Source organism: Pogoniulus pusillus, chromosome 12 (genome assembly GCF_015220805.1).
Source record: "Pogoniulus pusillus isolate bPogPus1 chromosome 12, bPogPus1.pri, whole genome shotgun sequence".
NCBI lineage: Eukaryota > Metazoa > Chordata > Aves > Piciformes > Lybiidae > Pogoniulus > Pogoniulus pusillus.
The window spans coordinates 23,769,520-23,789,708 of NC_087275.1; the positions used below are offsets into that span (position 1 = coordinate 23,769,520).

The window sequence follows — 20,189 nt, forward strand, 5'->3', positions numbered from 1 at the left end:
TCAGCGGCAGTTTGTGCTGCAAGGCTCTCTAGTCAGAAACGTTTCTAAGGACTTTTCCTAAATCATTTGACTGTGTATATACATATACATTCTGCAAAACAGTTTTACCAACTGCATCATAGAATCTGCATGTGTTAACTATAAGTAAGTTTGGGGAAGTTTTCTTTGTATAATTAATAAACTATTTAATACTTTTTTACATTGGTCTCATTACAACTCACTCCTAACTCAGATTCAAACCCCTCCTTAACAATCGTTAGTAAAAAACGTGAAAAGATGACACCCACAAACACCTGTGTGACTAGAATGAAAAGGAAATTTTCCACCTCAGAACTTAATCTAACCATTGCATCTTATAAAAACCCAACACTGCTTTGGTGGGGAGAGAATACCAATGAATCCTGTGCTTTACAAAGTATCTCAACATAAGAAACTGAATTCTGCTGTGGCTGCCACTGGCATCTGCCTGTAAGATCACTGTGGAAAGCACACAAAGGAATCCTACTTCCATCAAAGCTCTTTATGTGAGGTTAACTGTGCTTTGAAAATGTCCAAGAATGACCATGAGATCAGAGCAAAGATGCACCCATCTAAGCACCCTGTCCCTGGTATACACCTCAGAAAGCACCCAAGAAGAGGGAAGCATGCAGTGACATTTCTCCAAAATGTTCTTTTGGCTTCCAACAATTTGTGGTTTGGGAAGACTACCAAAAGCATGATTTCATAGTCCTCACTGAACAATTCATGAAACCCCTCAAACTATTTCCAGACTGAAGGTTTTTATACTGCTTAAAGGTTATGCTCAAACAGTTATTATACAAAGAAACACTATTCACTATTCGCTATTCTCCCTTAGCTACTTCTGATTTCAAAGGTCTCTCTGGAACTCTCCTCCCACCATTTGTCTCTTCTCCAATACAAAGTGCCCCAAGCTCTTCATCTGTTCCTCAGATGGAAGTAATTTCACAGCTTTGATCTCCCCTGTCACTCTTCTCTGATCTTTCCAAGTTCTACTACATTAGTCTGAGTTGCAGAAGACTGTGGGGTGGAGGGGGTCTGTTTTGTTCCTAACAATAATTGACATTTTATGAGATTTGATTGCTGATCTGATGATGTCATTGAACTTCTTACAGAAATTAGTTTTAAGATGCAACACTAACTGCTTGGGGCACATCACACAGGCAGTACTCAGATTCATCCACTTAAAGGCAGAATGAAACAGATAAGGGTGCTATTTTCCCCAAACAAGAATTGTTATGTCACACTGTTATGTCTCGAAGTAATAGTTGAACACAAGTATTGCATTTTTGTGAGGCTGTAACAATCTAAAAGCTCTTAAAGAACCAGGAGAAAGAAGGGCGCAGCTTCCCAAAAGCACACATCTAGTGTGATGTTAGACACAACAGTGTAGAGCTAAGTTGCATGATAAACTTGCACTCACCCAGTGAAAAAGCTAGAGGCCAAATTACTTCACTGAAGCAGACAACCCAAATCCTCTCCTACTGATAGCTCCAGTATACAGACTTCTGGTTAGTTAACAGAAGTCAGTCTTGGAATTTTCACGTTTACGGGGTACACATGTATGACCACCAAATATTTTGCAGGTGTAAGTAGAACACTTTTGGGTTCCAGGATACTTAGAACTAGTTGTTCAGCTATCTGCTGTAAATTAAGCCAGTCCTGCATGCATGAGTCACTACTATGAAAAAAATTACCTTGGAGAGTAAGAGCTGCTCTAGTATTTAACATTAAACAATTCCCATTCTGTTTCTCAATTTATAGGAAGCATCATTACGTTATGACGAAACAGCACAATTTCCATACAGCTTCAGCCTCTGAAAGGATCAAGTAAAACCCACCACTCCACCTGATGTTTTCCAGAAAGATCCTACTTGTGAGATCTGAATTGATTGGATCATACTCCTTAGCTTTTATGGTGCACCAAAAACATCTACTTACATGCATATTTTTGCTCACATTGTTCTCTTAACTAAGGATAGACGATCAGAGAACAATAGCTGAAAATGGAAGGACATTCAGAATTCTCTCTGCTGTTTTATAAATTTTCTCTGCATTGCAAACTAATTTATTTCCATGCTTCATCATCTCCACTTTCCAAGCAGTCTTCCATTTCTGCTCATGTTTATGCTAGTCTAGCTATCATGTAAAGACAAATGATTTAATTCTAAAGTGAGGTATCATGTACCTCAGAGGTTTTACAAGCATATGAGAGAGAAGACCTCAATGGCTACAGTATCTGGTAGAGAAATAAAGCAGAGATAAGGAGCTGAGCAACACCCCAACTGGATAAGAGAAGCCCTTACAAATGTTATGCCCTCCACAACAAAAAAACCCAACAACTCCCAAACAACCCTCATCCACTAAAGCTACTCTTATTTTCACAGGGCAAAAAGCTTACACACCTGAGGAATTAAGCCACACGCAGAAAGAGAAGCTCCAGCCTGGGGACACCTCTAGTTTCTTACAGTATTATAGGAAAAGTACAACAGTCAACTGTTCACTGGGCATAACAACTCAGTCCATGAAACTCTATCAGCAAGGAGATTAACCATTGGAAGAGACTACCAAAATCATGATAAATACTCCCACCTGTACATCAAGACTGTAGGTTTTCCTAAAACAACAATTCTACCTCCATCACAAACTATGTTAGATGGAACCTGAACAATGAAAATTCAGAAACTAAATTGTTTAAGATGTGTAGATTTAGAAACTCCTGATTTGACCAATACTTCACTTCCTTAAAGGAAGTATGCCCAGAACAGAAAAATCTTCATAAACAGCACCTGCAGTATGCAAAGACTGAAAGAGTGGTGTTAATACTACAGACTATCAGAAATAAACAAATGCTGGTGAACACTTTGAGAAGCATCATTTAAAATCTAAATCCATTGCCAGAAAGTCAGATAACTATACTGAAATATACTGTAAAAATTATCACCCATTACATACACTTGTACAATTAAGATTATGTAAAAGACACACAAATCTGATATCTTTAGACACATCAAAAATCAAAGCATAAGGCAGCACTGACACCTTCCCCTGCTATTAAACTGTACTGGTACTATTAATCTGAGGAGTGGCTGACATACAGTCGCTGTCAAAACAGTAACTTCATATGAAATTCAGTCATCCCTTACTCATCAGTCTTGAAAGCTACCAAAAATAATGAAAGACAGCTTGTTTCTTTTAATGTGTAAAATGGCAACATGTATTTGTCAACATATCTCTTTAAACTTAGTTCTAACTTAAGTCGTAATAACAAGATTCGGTGAAGCTGGAAATCCAACTTCCTATCCTGTATCACATATTGTAAAATAATACAGCCTGTGGGATTCTGATAACACTCTGTAATTTCACCAGTGCTTGCAAACAGTTCATTGCAAAGAGGTAAAGTGATGATACTATTGATACCTTTTTTATGGTGAATACTCCTGAATATAGCTTGTTTTATCTGGAAAAGTAAAAAAAACCCAGACCTTGGTGCTGAAATTCTGACTCCATTCATATGAGGTAATTAAAACTCGATTTTAAAGGCACTGAAAGGCTTAGAAGAGTTCACACATTTCTGATTTGGCATTTCTCAAAGAATAAATAAAATATTCATGGAACAACAGCAGAAATCTCACAAAGCTAGAAGTAAATCTTTAGTAAGAGCTCAAAGCACTGGTAACTAAGTTTAACAACATACAAAAATTTTCCATCTGCATGGCTTCTAAAAAGACACCTCAGTACTTCCATTGCAATTTCCGAAGGGCTAACAGTCACAAGAAGATGCACATCATACAGACACTAGGGAGATCTGTAAAAATAGCCTGGGGATAGCAGGAGACCCTTGAACTCCACGGAAGGACTGCAAGGCAACTGAACCACATTGCTCTTGGTAGGCTCCTGCTGGTTTTCCCTGTCCCTTAACAGTGCTATGGGCTCCTCCAAAATGCTGTTCCTGCAACAGGTGACAGCTGCAGTTTGACAGCTTTACTTAAACATCACTCGTGAAGAATCACAAGTGTACCTTTCTGGTGCAAGAAACCCAGAAGATTAAATTTTAACTTCCCCCTCTCTTCAAACTTCTAGTGTTGAGTTTCTCTTTACTCACCTGAAGAAACATAGGAAATTTCTTTTAAACCTAAGTTACTTGAATATTCTAATGTAACAAGTATTCACTTAACTTCTGACCAACAATATTTTAAAGGAGTTGTTATACAGCCATCAGTAGCACTCTATCAGGCATCCATCTGACTTCACAATATCCTTCCTGTGCATACACAGAAGATGGGACTGATATAGCTACCACTTTAGAACAGGTATCCAAATTACAGATTTAAATTGCTAAATAAGAAATTAAGACACCTGCAGGAAAAAAATAAAATAAAAAGTAATAATAAACCCCCAAGCCACTGCTCTGCATTGCAACTTCACATTAATTTTGGAATTTAAAATGTATGATTAAAAAGACCCCAACATCACCAAAACTTACTTGCTGTGACAGTGCAACAGCAAATCAATGATAAATATCTGCCATGCCTTTTCTTTACTGAGTGCATCCAGTGCCGTTGGAATCAAAGCAAAACACAGGGTCATCACCTCCAATGCTTCACAGCAAACTTGTTCATCTTCCATGTCTGGTTCATTTCCTGCATTTGTCTGTGAAAATAAACAAAAGAGCACAAAGTGGGTATAGAAAACAATCTTGAGAAACCCAACTGGTTCCAAGGTGTATACACTAAATACAAGCATGAACCACACATTTGTATACTGATTATTGGTGCCAAGTATTTAATGTGCTCCACTCAGATGTGATTCGGAGAGCTACACAGGATGACCTCAACTTCCAGCAGTGTGCTTCATAAAGGAGGATTCCAAGCATGACCTTAAATATCCAGAAGTTAAATAGGAAAATCTTTGTAGACAAAAATTACATCAAGTTAGAGCCACTGGTGGTTTTTGTAGGTTTCTATTTGGGTTCTGTTTGGTTTATTTCAGAATGTTTTTCCTTACTACTCAAAACTTGGGAGTTTAAAGCTTTAGAACCAGTTACTAATTAAAACCAGAAAGGCTAGTGTTGTGCAATTCACCAGGAAGTCTAGTTTTACCAAGCTGTGACACTCTCAACTTATTTGGGCAAAAGCTTCTTAATGCTGCTAAAATTTATTCAGAAATTTACTACTTTTTGAGAAACAGGCAAATCCATTTTTAAACATAATTAATGTGGTGAGGAGGAAAGGACAGTATCTCAAATTGGTACATTTTACTCTTGCAATTAAACATTTGAGCCAAATGAGTTATTTTGGTACATTTTTCCAAAATAAATACTTTTGAGAATAAAAGCAAGTCCTCTCCTCAATCTAAAGCAAAATTAATTAGCTCAAAGATGTTCTGAAGAAACTGGAGGTATGCAGGTTTCACTTTTATTTCATTAGTAATCACAGCTGTAGTTTAGCAACATTAACTAGAGGCATAAAGCAGGTATGGAAAAGTATTGAGATTAAATAAGTAGTAAGAGGGCATTACAATATAGAAGAGACAGCTGATGGTAAACAGCAACAAAAGATGACAAAGTATGTCTCAGTCTGGCAACAGACATTATTTTGTCTTTGCACAACAGCTAAAAATCAGAGACAGTGGCTACCATTGCACTGGAAGAATGTGGTAATTCTGGTATCTCAAGACACAGAAGCAGAAAACTTTTGAACAAGTTCATGACTGCATCTGCTCTACACTGAAGCCCTGTTTAGAAAACAAAGTTATTTCTGCACAGGCGCAGGGATCTAATAAAAGGTTAAAATGCATTTTATACTTGGTGAAGTGTTTCCCCATATTACGGCACCAAGACCTGACGTGCCTGTACAAGCAGCACACTTGCACTATTTCATGTATGTGCCCTTTCTAATGTTCCTGCTCTCTGTAATGGAGGTTGGACTAGATGACCTTTAGAGGTCCCTTTCAACATAAACCATTCTATGATAATATGGCAATGGAGATCTGGCACCATGGAAAGTCACACACAGTCTTCTTCAACTACTGAGAGTTGAAAAAGTTGAAGTATACTCCATAGAAGGTATATTCTCAAAATAATTTCTCTGTTAAGTTCAACTGAGCTTAACTTCACCAGTTAAAAGCTCAGAATCTTCCTAAAGTGCTCACAACTTTCTTAAGCCTTGGTGTGAGTACTCTGAAACGCTTCTTTGAAACACATTTACCACAGCTGCCTTTGACGTTTTTAGGAACCCTGACATATTATTTCTGATTCTACAAAAATCCCAGATTCACAGATTGTACTGAGTTGGAAGAGATCTTCAAAGGTCATCTTGTCCAAGGCCCTGCAGTAAGCAAGGACACCACCAACTAGATCAAGTTGCCTGGGGCCACATGAAGTCTGATCTCGAATGTCTCCACTAACAGGGCCTCAAATGCATCTCTGGGCAACCCGTTCCAGTATCACACTGCTCTCATTCTTAAACTAACTTTTAATAATAAATATCTACCCCACAGATCTTGCAAAATATTTCTGCAACCTATAAATTAAAAGCTCAAGGTCCACTGGTCAACTTAGAAAACAGAAAGCTCCTTCCCTTATTTTCTCCTCTAAGCCTATGTTTACCAATCACCACTATGAAACTGCCATGCAAATTACTTTCACATTAGGAAATGTAATTTCTTGTATTATATCCCTCTATTTGTGCAATATTTTGTTTAAAAAGACATTACAAGAGAGCAAACTGTATTTGATTTCCCCTCCTTACTACTTCTGCATGTTCTTCCTCCTTTTAGTTTCCAATTTTCCACTTCAGATATTACTTCCTATTCACCTAGCATATACCAAAAGCATCTATTTAGTACAAATGTCCACAAGTAACATTTTTTAAAATCACAAAAACCCCTTACCATGCTCTACATATAAGTTTGTGACCTAAAAAAAACCCAACACAAAACTCAACCAAAAAACCCTATTTCACAAAGAAGTTATTCTCACAGTAACAGAAGCAGATGACATAGTACTACACAAACCAATCAGAAAGGTGTCATATTTTGAAGTAAATATTCTTCCTCTAACTTAGTGTTTATGTGCAACAGCTAATACAGCAAGAATAAAACCTTTCAATATATTCCTTTCCCTTTTACTCTCAGGCAAAAAATTAATGACTACTAGATTGTATGAGATGAACAAGGGAAGATCTTAGAGAACAAAAATAATTTAAACCACTATCAAAATAAAGATTGCTATTCCTTATGACTGTTAAGAACTATTTGTTAAACACAAGTTGTGCAATAATATACTAATACATAACTCCAAGTTATTTGCATAAGCCACATGTGAAACAGTGAAAATGTTCTACATATCAATGTAAAAGGGGGATTAGCAATTATTTTAACAGTGCTTCAGTGCTAATGTTGGATCAATTAGCTCTTGTTTATCATTCTAGACTGAATACATGGTTTAAATCAACTGCTTTGGAATAGACCTTTTAAGCCTGAAGACCAGAAAAACTAGCATAGCAAAAAATGCTTATTCCTTACTCAGAAAAGGAATCTAACTGGGATGAAAGCACGTTACAGGAGCTTAAACAACTGATGCACTTTTGAACTGGTAACAGAGTCAGGTATGATTAAATAGTTACAGAGAAGAGGAATGTAGAACAGAAAATGAAACTGTGGTATGACCACTGACATATACTAGAGTCCAAAATAAATCACCATCAAGATACCCATCTAAAAGGTCATCATTCTCTGACCCGGTTGACACTGTTCCTTTTGTAAATAAAGGAACAGGTATACAGAAAAGAAGTCACTTAGGAATTCTTACCTTCTCATAGATTTTACTAATTTCTTCATTCGAGCTGAAAACCAGCTGAACTGACCCACAACCTGACGCCCAAACAATTTTTTGTACTGCCCTAATAACACAGATATCAGGGATGTATTTTGATGCCTGAAAAAAAGAGAAATAAAGCAAAGTAGCATTAAAAACCAGTTGAAAATAACATTACAATGGATACTAAATTTTCAGAAATGCATTTTATACAAAATTAAAAAACCTTGTTTGATTCCGATTTAGCAGAAACTGCCAGCTCCAATGCTGAAACATTCTTATTTCAGAAAACGACTCAAGAAACCACCAAGCCTGGATCTGAAAGTCAGATAGCCTCTTTCCAAGAAACTGTTTTAGATTTTGTCCTCACCGTGGTGGTTATTGTGCTAGCTGATAGCAAGCTAGAGAAATTAATGCTTATGAAGTGATCAATACATAAAGGGATTGCTCTATGTTCAAGGTAAATAGCATTTTAAAAACGCAAAGCATGTATCTTACGAATGCAGAATCACTCCTCAGCATTTTGAGCATGGCCTAAGTTAATATCCAATAGTTTCAACTGATATAAATACATCACAAAACATACCACAAATGCCATTATTTGTATTTGGCACCGACTTTCAAAATAACCCTGAAACTATATGGAGTCTACATGCAAAGCAGAACTGTCTGAAAATTAGGTAGTCTTTCAAACAGATGGTAGACAGTTCTCAGAGATTTCAAATGTACATTTTCTAATGCTCAGACTTAATAGAAAAAGAAGACTCTCAGAAGGTAAGTTAGCTAAGTATCTGCTAAGTTAGCAATACCAGGAAACCTGAAAGATGTGCATTCTTGACACTGATAGGGACATGAATGTACTACAAGAATAGGTATTTCACACTGTTCACAAGCAGACCAACTTTACAGTAACAGCATCACAAGAAAAACTGGTTGCACAGAAAAAGAATATTAAAAAAAATATCTTACTGCAGTTTTAAATTCGGGAACTATCAGTATTTGTTTAAAAAAGTGTAAGTTTTTAATTGAGTCTCTGTCTGTTCCATGGAAACTATGCCAGCCTAATTTTTCAGAAAATTGTGAGGTCAATTGAAAATAATCTTTGAGCATCAAGATGTTAAAAAAGCCCCAACAATGACAAACAAACAAACAAAAACCCACACAAAAACACCCCAAATCCAAAGTCAATCCTTAAAGGTAAGCTACAATACATAAAGAATGCGGATCAGCAGTTATCACAATTTCAGAAAATTACAAACACCACTTTAACAGGAATACTGTTAAAGAAATTCAGATATTGTTTTCTTTGCTGTGAAAGCCTGGTGAAAGAAGAGATACTTATTTATGTCCTCTGGAAAGGACAAAGGCATAATTAAAAAGCTTTCCTTGTACACCACCTCAACAGAGATTTCAAAATTTAGTGAAATCATAGTTCAGCTGGCTGATTTTACACATACTATCACCTACTGAATGCAATATTACTGCTAATGGAAGGCAGAGGGTTCAGTCCTGCAGTCTTTGTGCTTTTTTTAGACACTGCTCTTAGTTCAGAAGCAACAACTTACTTTTCAACTATGTATTTGCAAGATGACAATGTAAGACTATTTTTATTCAGACAGCTCAGAAATGTGTTGGAGATAGTTCTGCAGATACTTTACATAGTCTAGAACAATAATATTCACTGCTTCCACACTGAGGGATCCCAGTTCACCATGGAAGAGGAAGTTGCAGCAGTTCCAATTTTAGCTTCTGCTGTGTTCAGCAGAATTCACTAACAGGACTCCATTACACATACAAAAGGACTTTGGTCCTATCATACAGTGGCATACAGATAAAATTATTATATTGCAAAGCATGTTGAAGTCCACAATCCCATTTCTTCATTTGTATCATTAATGCATTTTTAATACAAGAAGATGCACTGGTAATGGTTTGAGACTCTTTCAGCATTTAAAAATCATGCTTAAAATTCAAAGACTCCCTCCTCTTTTCTGTGTTTCTTGTCTAGGAAGAGAATGTTACTCAAAAACCAAAACATAAAACACCAACAAAGAAAGAAAATACCATAAAAATGTTTCAAAATAGCCATTAACTTCTTTTAATGTATTACATCAATTTTATAGACTTCTGATGCAAGTGTAATACTCACAATCCATTAAAGGGCTGTACAGAACCTGTCTAGCTCTCTTAAGCCTCTTTATGCTACCAGTCACTGAATGTCCTAATTACATATGGAAACAATTCATTAAATATGTTTAATCAGTTAACAGCTTATGAACCATATGAAAATTGCCTAAAATGTTTCCTGAAAAAAAGACAGGAATAGGCTCCCCAGGAAGGTGGTTGAATCGCCATCCTTGGAGGTATTTAAATGTGGTGCTAAAGAAGGTGATTTAGCACCAGATTTGGTAGAAACAGATAATGGTTGGATTTGATCTCAAAGTTTTTTTCCAACCAATTCTATGATTCTAGTCTATGCTACTGGAAAAAACAGTGATACAGAAAGGAATTCACTAACCTCATCAGATATTTGCTGTGCAAGACGTATTGCTACATTTCTTAGCATGCATTCTGAAGTTGGATTAGGAATGTTTTGTAGGGCATTTTGTAGCACCACTGCCTGGTCATGTGTAGCCTGGTTTATCTGGAAGAAAGTATTATACTTACTTTTAGGTAGAATAAAGGAAAGCAAGAAGATACAAAAATCTAAAGCTACTTGGAAAGGTTTGGTACAAGTAGGTAAGATCTTGGAAGAAAAACTACTTACAGAAACTACAACCACCAAGAAAAATAAGACTCCAGATTTTCAAACAGATATCATCACACCTGACAACAGTGTATGCAACTGACCACCCATACGAGAGGCACAAAACTAATAAAGCTTTGGGTGCTTCTTCATCAAAAAATTGTTTCAAGATAAGAAAACATTTAGAATTACAGTTCCTCCTTCCCCTTCTGTTGATGTAGGAAGGATCTGCTACAGAAATGGGTCTCTCTCTGTATTAGCTAACAGTGTCCAGATAGAACATGACTGCACTGTTCATTACAACTATATACATTTTAATCTCAAGTGAAACCACTTCCAAAGAATTCTGTTCTGAATTATCCCTCCTGTTGAAAAAGAATGAATCTGCTATCTTCCAACAGATGCAGCTAACCAGAACAGATACAATTTTTTCAAACTTAAGGTTAAGGGAATCGTACTTTTCAGCTTCAGAGATGGATCTTGGTAAACATTCTGGAAGAAAGTGCTTAGAAGTGGGGCAGTCTATGTATTCTTGACTACAGGTTATAGTTCAAGCAACTATTTGGGATGGAACCACACACACAAAAAAAAACAACAAGAAAAAAAAAATGGAATCCCTAGGACATGCCTAAGAAGGACAGCAGCAAATTTTAGTTTTTGGAATCTGTGCTGTACACCTACTATAAGAGGCTAGAAATAAAGTCCTGACCCACACCTTATTTGTCTAAATGCATAAAACCTAACTGGCAATATTACACGTACTATAGATAGGTGAGATTACAGTTTGGAACACCTGTGCTACACATCCCAACTCAGTGAAATTTTGGGGTAGGACACCTTCTAACTATCATTACCTAACTTTGCAATATATCAGATAGCTGTTCTCCACAAGAGTATTTCTATGACAAATGGACAGAATAGGAATCTGGTAAACCAAGGACATTTCAATTGTAGGAAAAGAGCTGACATGACTCAGCATGGGTTCTGTTGCATAATGATCTAACCATAAACAGGAGATAGAAGAGGAAGATCAGAGGAATACCCTTCAGTAGACTCAACAGCTCAAAAGAATCTGAATTTGCATTTACAGAATAGGTATAGTTGAAGTTACTTCTACTGACGACCATGCAAAGCATTAAAAAAAATGATACATAGAGCAAGTGGATCTGACACCTAACTATTCCATAGTCAGAAAAAAGCTGGATCTTGTATTTAGTACGTGACCACTTGTTTAGAATTGTCAGACAATATTATCTGAAGTTACCTTGATATGTAATTCACTGAAAGACACTATGAAAGGAGCGAAGATAGACAATATAAAAAACATGGCACATTGCTATTTGCAGCAAGGAAGATTTGTATTACCGGTGAAATGGTACTTGTGCCTTCCACAACTGGCTGACAAGCTTCTGCTACAGCTCGAACATGGCCATATCCAATTGCTGTTAGCAATAATTTGGCTATTTTTAGAGCATTAAGGTAGGCACCCCTTCGAGTTTCCATATCTGCATTTGGCAGGAAGTTATTTCTAGTCAGCATGCTCAACACAAGAGGCAAGCCACCACTTTTTAAGAAGTTGTACTGAAAGTCACTGGCATCTTCTCCCAGAGGTGCGCTGGCAGGCATTAACAAGGCATAAACTACCTGTAAAACAAAATAAAGAGTTAACTAACAGAAATGCACTAGCCTGAATACAAATGATTGAACTCCAGACTACGCTGGAATGCTACTTATGCAATGCTTTGACAGCACTGGCCATGTACCAGTTTATTCCAGTAAACTGTTAAGTATTTTCAATTGTTAATTTCAAACCAGAATTTGACCTCAGGCTTTCATAACATTACAGAAAGGATTGCCAAAGGAAGAGTTGAAATTTTTTAAAGAACAGGCAAAGCATCACAAACCTCTGTTAGATACAGCACTTGTGAGGCAGAAGGACCAAAGAACAGAGAATCAAGGGATTGACTAAGGCTGCTTTCCCCGAGCTTCGCATGATCTAAACAAATAGCTCTTAATTTCTCAACCGTAGTGTTATCTGAAATAAAAACACAGCTTATAAACATTTTGTAACAGAACTATTCCAGAACAAGCCAGTAGCAGCTATAATTATAAATCTGAAAAATAAAAGCCAACCAAAAAAATTAAGATACATTGCAAAAAGTGTAACTGGCAGACAAGAACAGACTATGAAGTATTCTGCAATGACTATTTCTGTCAGCACAAAAATGCTGCTATTACAGCACTATAAACCCACTTCAAAATACAACGCTTCTCCCCATTTTCACTGCATGGAACTTCACTGTGGCACTTAACCCCAGCACCAACTGCAAACTATGCAATTTTATATGACAGGCAAGAGAGAGCTACATGGAATACATTTACAATTCTTATTAGGACAACAGTCGTGAACTACCATATCAATACATCACTAGAAAGTGAAAATACTTTCCTGTTTTCATTTTCATGTAACAGATGAGAAATTATTATACAGGATATTACAAGACAAATCAGGATAAAATAACGTTTTACCTGGTGGCATGAGCTTCATAAGAACACGTGCTCCATCTCTAAGAGGTGGCATATTTAGGCTACTGCCCAAGTCTGCAACTTGCCAAAGAAAGGAGATGTATCGAGGATGCAGTGACATGATCTTAAAATAAGCAAATAACCCCCCCCCCAAAATAATTAGTTCAATATGAAGTACAGGGGGAAAATGCTTTTAAATTGTTCAATTCAGAATATGCTTACCACTCCAGGCAAACAGCTTTCAACTTCTGGATTTGGCCCATCACTGTAGTGATTGCCATGGTTGCCCGGAGAACCGGTTGAAGAGTCAGAAGAACTATCTGGACTTGAGGGCATATTAGAATTTATCTGTGTAAGCTTAGCCGTAATTAGCTGAAAAACACAATCATAACATTAATACTACGTAAAAAAAGCAAAGATTCTTTATTAAGTAAGGATCTGCTAAAACATTAATGGCATAAGACAAGGAGGAGGAATGGAACTGTTTCATAAGAACAAGAGATCCCATACATGGTATATTTTAAGCATTTAGATGAGGGAAGCGACATCTGAACTGACATAACCGACTTGCAATGCAGCACTTACCGTTTTATCTTTGAGATTCAACTGCCCAATTAACTTTCTGTCATCCGCAGGATCCACCAGCTCACCGCCAATGAAAAGTTCTACTTTTGTATGTGCGCTATTGGCTTTAATACGATTGAGAATACAACGTCGTACTTGGCCAATCGTGTCGTTTGTGTGTGACCAGATATCCAGATCTTCCACCTGGCGGCCTTGGTTTGGAAAACGAACTACCAGCGTGATATGTTTACCACGGAAAGCCCTGAAAATAAATCAGACAATGCTATTTTGGCCTCATGAAGAGAGTTCTCCTCCCTGCTGCATTTTGTGTTGCAGATATTTCAACATCAAATCTTTACACAAGGTGATATGTTCCAGCATGAGAGCTTGTGAAAGCCTCCAGCAATTGTGCAAATGCAACACAGGAACTTCAGGAAGCCACCCTCTGCACAAGTTCATTAACCATGTGGTCGGCTTCACAGTCAGACTAGCAATGTGATTACAGAAGTTTAAGAAGTTTCATATGAAGTTTTAGATCTTTTCTTTGGCTTCTAATTTTTTGATCAAAATGTGAAAGCAAAGCTCAATTAGATTGGTAACTGTGCTTTCAGCAAGCCAACTCAGCTTTAAATATACCAAGATCAGAAAAAGCCATCAGATGAGCAAGTCACAGTATCTTGTCAAAACCTCAGTATCTTATGAAACCCATTTTAAAAAAATCAGAATTCTTTAAAAACACCTAACATGACATAAGTCAAAAAAGGGAGAAATATTTTCACATTAGCAGTGATCACATTTTGCACAATGGCAGGGAACTCTTTAGGGAAGATGTGCCTAGGTAAGCCCAAACTGATCCCATGCAACAAAAGCCAAAAATTACTCATGTGGGCTCCTGGCTAATCAAGATGCCATAAAAATTAGTCTAATCAAATAAGCAGCCCACGTAAAAAAATATGCACCTGCAATCAACAGGAATGCTTAGTTAGGACTAATAAGTCAATGTATACAACACGAACGCTGAGGAGCACTGCAAATTACTCACACATCATGAAGAAACAGAAATCTCTTAGCTTTCCTTGACAAAAACAGGCATTTAAAATGAGAGGACAATAAACCCCCAACACATCTACAAATATATATTAGAGGCATCAAATCCATAGCAATCTCAGTGTATTTCACAGGCTTGCTTCCCACAGAAAGCAGATACCAACACTGGAATATTTAAACAGTTTTATAATTTGCCTTCCTCTCTCTCAGGAAATAAAGTATTCTGTTTGTTTAAACATCTACACAACATTAGATGTGTTTCCTTTTTCTTTGTACCAAAGGCCAGAGTGGCTCTGTAAACAACTCGGGAAGGAAAACATATACACTAACATTATTTTTTATATGACAACCATGAAAAAGCTTTACCCATGATAACTTAAAGAATGGTGCTTCTTTTAAATAATGATCTGAAAGCAAAACACACATCCAAAACAACTGAACCACAAGGTACATAGCACTACTTATAGAAGAAAACACCAGAAGCAGGTTTATTCTCAGGCCTGCTCTCCCCTTCACATATATCTATATTTGTCTGATTTTTCAATTTTTTTCCTTACAGATCAAACTCTCGTGTATTAGCAAATTGGAATAGGAATATTTGATGTAAAAATCAAAGATATTAGTTTATGAAAATCAAAGTCACAATAGTCCATTTTCACACGTACCTTGACATAGGTAGAATAGTTCTCTCTTCATGGTAATCACTGTCACATTCATTTATATACTCTCTTAAAACAGTCAATACTCTGACCATTCGTATTGCTTCTTGTCTTGCACAATTGATACTGTCTTTATCTCCATCCAACACACATAATGTATCATAGGAGGCTTTTAGACGATCAAAACAGGACTGAATGAAGTCTTCATGAATCACTACCTAATTACATTAAAAAATGTATTTTTGAGTAGGATAATCCAATAGTAAAAGTGAAAAACCAAATCCCAAACAAAACCTGGGAAGTTACTGTATAAAGCTGGTTTGTTTCATTTTAAAATAAAATCTCTACATGGCTTTTAATGGACACTTCAAAAATGTTGCATGTCATCAGTAGCTGTAACTGTACTGTGTGAATGTTTGCAGAGAGACCATAAAATTGAACTTTTTCTCACTTCCTCAGACTATGTTAAAGAATCTCTATCTGACAACACTATAAACTTACTTGACAATAAAGACTGACCCCATTTAGAGACCACCAAATAACTATCCCTCCCCACTCCACAATCACGGAACTCAGTTCCAGATACTCTCTTTTCCTGCATAAACTCAGAAAGGGATTTTGAGTGAAATTCATTATAGTGGCAGCCAATTTCTTCCTTCTGCCCAATATCTAACATATGCTTGCCCCTGGCCTACAATGACATATAACCCATAATATCACTGTGAGGAGTTTTCAGTGTTTCCAAGTAGCTACTTCTCTTAGCGGCAGCTCAGGAGCAGAGAAGTTAGAAGCACCAAAACAAAATATTTGTGTGCAGTGTAAGTAATTCCAACACTTCCTGTAAGTGTCAAACGTAACCATGTGCAGATGAGCAGATCTATGCATGCTCAGTAAAACTAGATCTATAACAGAAAAGAGGCATACAGCCCATCTGCCACTAGAGTAAGACACAGCTGAACGGCTGGAAATGCACCACCTAGAGCAGCTGTGCTGTGTCTAGCAGACTGGCAGCTCTGAAGACTGTAGCAGTGTTTTTGAGGACAAGTATGAAAATTGGAGAAATACTACCAGCAAGCTACCAACTGGAGATTGCCTGGAATACATTTCCTCCTGCCCCAAATTTGTGTAATCTCAAATTCACTTCCCTTGACCTTCCAGAAACTCATTATCTCTTCTCTGTCCACTGAAATGCACCTCCTAGCAATTATTAATGCAGGGAGGTAGTATCTGCTTTGCTAGTGCCTAGCTTGACCATTCTATGAAAACTCTGCATCCCTTTGTAAGGGACATGACAGAAAAAAGATTGTATTAGCTTGTGAAAACACAGAATCACAGAATTAACCAGGTTGGAAAAGATCTCTAGGATCATCCACTGCAACCTAACACCTTCTGATTAAACAAATCATGGCACTAAGTGCTCATCCAGTCTCCTTTTAAAGACCTCCACAGACAGCGACTCCATCACCTCCCCAGGCAGCCCATTCAAATGCCAATCACTCTTTCTATGAAGAATTTCTTCCTAATGTCCAGCATAAACCTGCCCTGGAGCAGTTTGAGACTGTCCCCCCTTTCTGTCACTGGGTGCCTGGGAGAAGAGACCAACTCCCACCTGGCTACAATTTCCTTTCAGGTAGTGGTAGACAGCAATGAGGTCACCCCTAAGCCTCCTCTTCTCCAGGCTGAACAACTCCAGCCCCCTCGCCAGCCTTGTTGTCCTTCTCCGGACACATGCAAGCATCTCAATATCTTTCTTAAATTGAGGTGCCCAGAACTGGATACAGTACTCAAGGTGTGGCCTAACCAGTGCTGCGTACAGAGACAGAAGACTTTCCTGGTCCTGCTGGTCACGCTGTTTTTGATACAGGCCACTGGCCTTCTTGGCCACCAGGGCACACTGATGGCTCATGTTCAGGCTCATTCAACAAGCCCGCTCACTGAGCACACTAGTGAACAATGTGAATGAGTGGAATTTCAACACAAGGCTTACATGAGAACATAGTGAAGTCTTTTCTCAGTATAAAGAGTAAACTAAACAGTTCAAATTAATTACATAAAATATCAAACCACTCAGTCCACAAATAGCAAAAATAATTCTTACATATGCATCTGACAACCTTAACCTGATGGCTGGACTCAGAGGTATACTCTCCAAAACATGAAAACCATTCTCTATTTTCAAAGATCTCAAGTATCAAAATATCAGCAAACTGGATTCCATCACTGTTCTTCTATCATATTGTAGTCCAGTTTTCTTGTTGCCCTTTTATATATATACATTTTTTTACCTGATTAACTTGTAACCTTGGGCCAAGATTCGTGTAGATCTCCTTAAGAAGATCTATTGCTCTGTTTGCAATGTCATCATTTCCCTGAATTACAACCTAGGCATAACAAAAGTAATAAACAAATTAAAGACATTAGAACTTCTTAAAACTTTCTAGTATAAAATCAAAACCAAAACATCTATATAAGTATCCCAACACAATAGCAGGACTATTTCATGAGGTAACAGTGGCAATTAGTTACCAAATACAAGCAATACAACTTATTTATGCTAGAGTCAAAATTAACTACTCTAAAGGAGTTCAGAGGTAGCAAAAGAAGTTGATGCTTTATAAACAGAAGCTGTGTTTATATACTCATCTTCACACTACATTTCCATTTTCACTAGCTGCAGGGAATATGCCACCTGTTTTTTTCAGATACTGGAACGACTTACACTCACCAAAGACTTTAAAATTCTCTTTTTAAATATTTAAGTGGCTATGAGTGGGTGGAAGAGGGATGGACAAATGACTGCAGCCTCCAAACAGATAATCTAAATTTTAATTGCCAGCTACTAGGTCTGAATGCAGCCCCTAGACAACCCCTGCAGGATACCGACAGGAAGTTTCAGAAGTTGTGTCAGGCTGCCAAATGGCAGGGCAGATCCAAGTATGTCAGTTCTCACAAATAAGACGTGCTAGTGTTCTGTGGGCACTCTGTACACAAACACCATGTGAAATTTAATTTGTATAAAAATTGTGATATATTCTTGTTTTTACTTATTATGATTAACATATTTAAACTTTCAATCAAGTCTAGTTACGAGGGCATCTCTGCCCATGGCAGGGAGGCTGAAAGAGATGATTTCTAAGGTCCATTCCAAACTAAGTCACTCTATGATTTAATAAACTAAAACCAAAATTACTGAATACCGCTGCTTTATATACAGCATGTTTTGAATCACAGAATCAACCAGGCTGGAAGAGACCTCCAAGATCATCCAGTCCAACCTAGCACCCAGCCCTATCCAGTCAACTAGACCATGGCACTAAGTGCCTCGTGCAGGCTTTTCCTGAACACTTCCAGGGACAGTGACTCCATCACCTCCCTGAGCAGCCCATTCCAACGGCAGATCACTCCCTTTGTGAAGAACTTTTTCCTAATAATCATGCCACAGGGCACTACTGTGGGTTCCAATGCAGCTCCTGAAAGCTAGAAATCTTGTGGAAAAATGAAGCACTGAATTAGATACTGATGGCTTTTCACCAACAGATTTAGCAAACTTCAGAAAGCTACGATCTTCCTGTAACCATATTTCCACAACCTTTTGCCTACACAAGACTAAAAATAAACCAGTGCTGACTTGGTTTATCGTAACAGACTGAATGACATGAACTAGCTCATGAAGCACACAAAAGGGAATTAAATTTGTGTAAGAGAAACCTACAGGTAATTTACCTGGAACAATCCTTTTTTCTTCAATGGCATAGGCAAATTTTTAGTAACGTGCATGCACAAATATGCTTGACATTTCAACTAACTTTACATTAAACATCACCCTGCAAAGTTACCACACTTGCTGGGAAAACAGTACAGTCAATATCCATGCATTTAATTTGAAAAAATAGCTTTTTTGTAATTTCAATCTACAACTAATTCATTACACATTCCTAAATATATAAAAAGAGACTGAGACTGAACAGTTAACCGTTCTGATGTTTCCTCCAATTAACTCACCCTCCAAAGGTAGTCTAAGCCTATTAATTCCAGATCATCCATCATATAGGCTCGTCTCTTTGCTATTAGTTTTCCTTCTCGACAGTTCACAGCTTTGAAGAAACGTTCAAAACATTTCATTCCATTTTCTGTTAATAGGGAAGGATCCAGCTGAAGCACATTATTTTCAAAGAAGTCCTTATTAATGTCAGGGTCTAAGTCTGGTTCATCCCCCATTAGTTTGGAATACCATTTAAAACAGGCTTCACGATCACAAAGATAAACCGCATTTTCAGCTAAAGACTTCCATATTTGCTTCGCCTGAGGGGCACAGAGCCACAGTTGACCATCCTTCAATAAAAATCTTGAGTAAAACAAAGAGACAATTAACAGCACTGTCTAACAGACATCTGGAGTTACAATTCAGTAAAAAGTACAGGAAAAATGTGTATATTCATATTATATATATAGTATGTATGATAAGCATAAAAGTAAGATTCACAAAACTTTATCTACATCATCAATTCACTAATTAGATCCATGATTCCTTAGTAGATTAGAATGGATCAAGACATTACAGTCCACACATAAAAAGGAATAAAATTTGGCAAAAAAAAACCATTTTACACAGTAGTACTAAGCATTGCTTACACATGTACAAAGAAATGCACATCATCTAATGCAAACAACTTAGTTTAGAGGTCAGGTCACAACATAAGAGATCAAATTACTTCTGCAATCAGTCATTATGTTTAAGCACCCATTTCTAGCAAAATCACAAAATAAAGTATCATTTTCATGGAATAGAGCCAGAAGCAGAAGTCAATGA

The 20,189-nt window shown here is 37.3% G+C and overlaps 1 protein-coding gene across 2 annotated transcripts in view; it reads right to left on the bottom strand.

Moving 5' to 3' along the window:
* Positions 1-20,189, bottom strand: part of USP9X (ubiquitin specific peptidase 9 X-linked) — a 97,933-nt gene that overhangs the window by 27,566 nt on the left and 50,178 nt on the right. The window contains exons 16-26 of one of the 2 annotated variants that reach the window (XM_064151907.1): positions 19,382-19,724; positions 17,665-17,760; positions 15,386-15,597; positions 13,695-13,935; positions 13,332-13,481; positions 13,113-13,233; positions 12,488-12,618; positions 11,949-12,227; positions 10,356-10,481; positions 7,832-7,957; positions 4,505-4,671 (exon numbers count right to left, since the gene is read on the bottom strand). In XM_064151907.1, coding sequence (XP_064007977.1) covers positions 4,505-4,671; positions 7,832-7,957; positions 10,356-10,481; positions 11,949-12,227; positions 12,488-12,618; positions 13,113-13,233; positions 13,332-13,481; positions 13,695-13,935; positions 15,386-15,597; positions 17,665-17,760; positions 19,382-19,724 — 1,992 coding nt within the window. The remainder of the gene's footprint in view (positions 1-4,504; positions 4,672-7,831; positions 7,958-10,355; positions 10,482-11,948; positions 12,228-12,487; positions 12,619-13,112; positions 13,234-13,331; positions 13,482-13,694; positions 13,936-15,385; positions 15,598-17,664; positions 17,761-19,381; positions 19,725-20,189) is intronic. The other variant, XM_064151908.1, reaches the window with a different exon arrangement.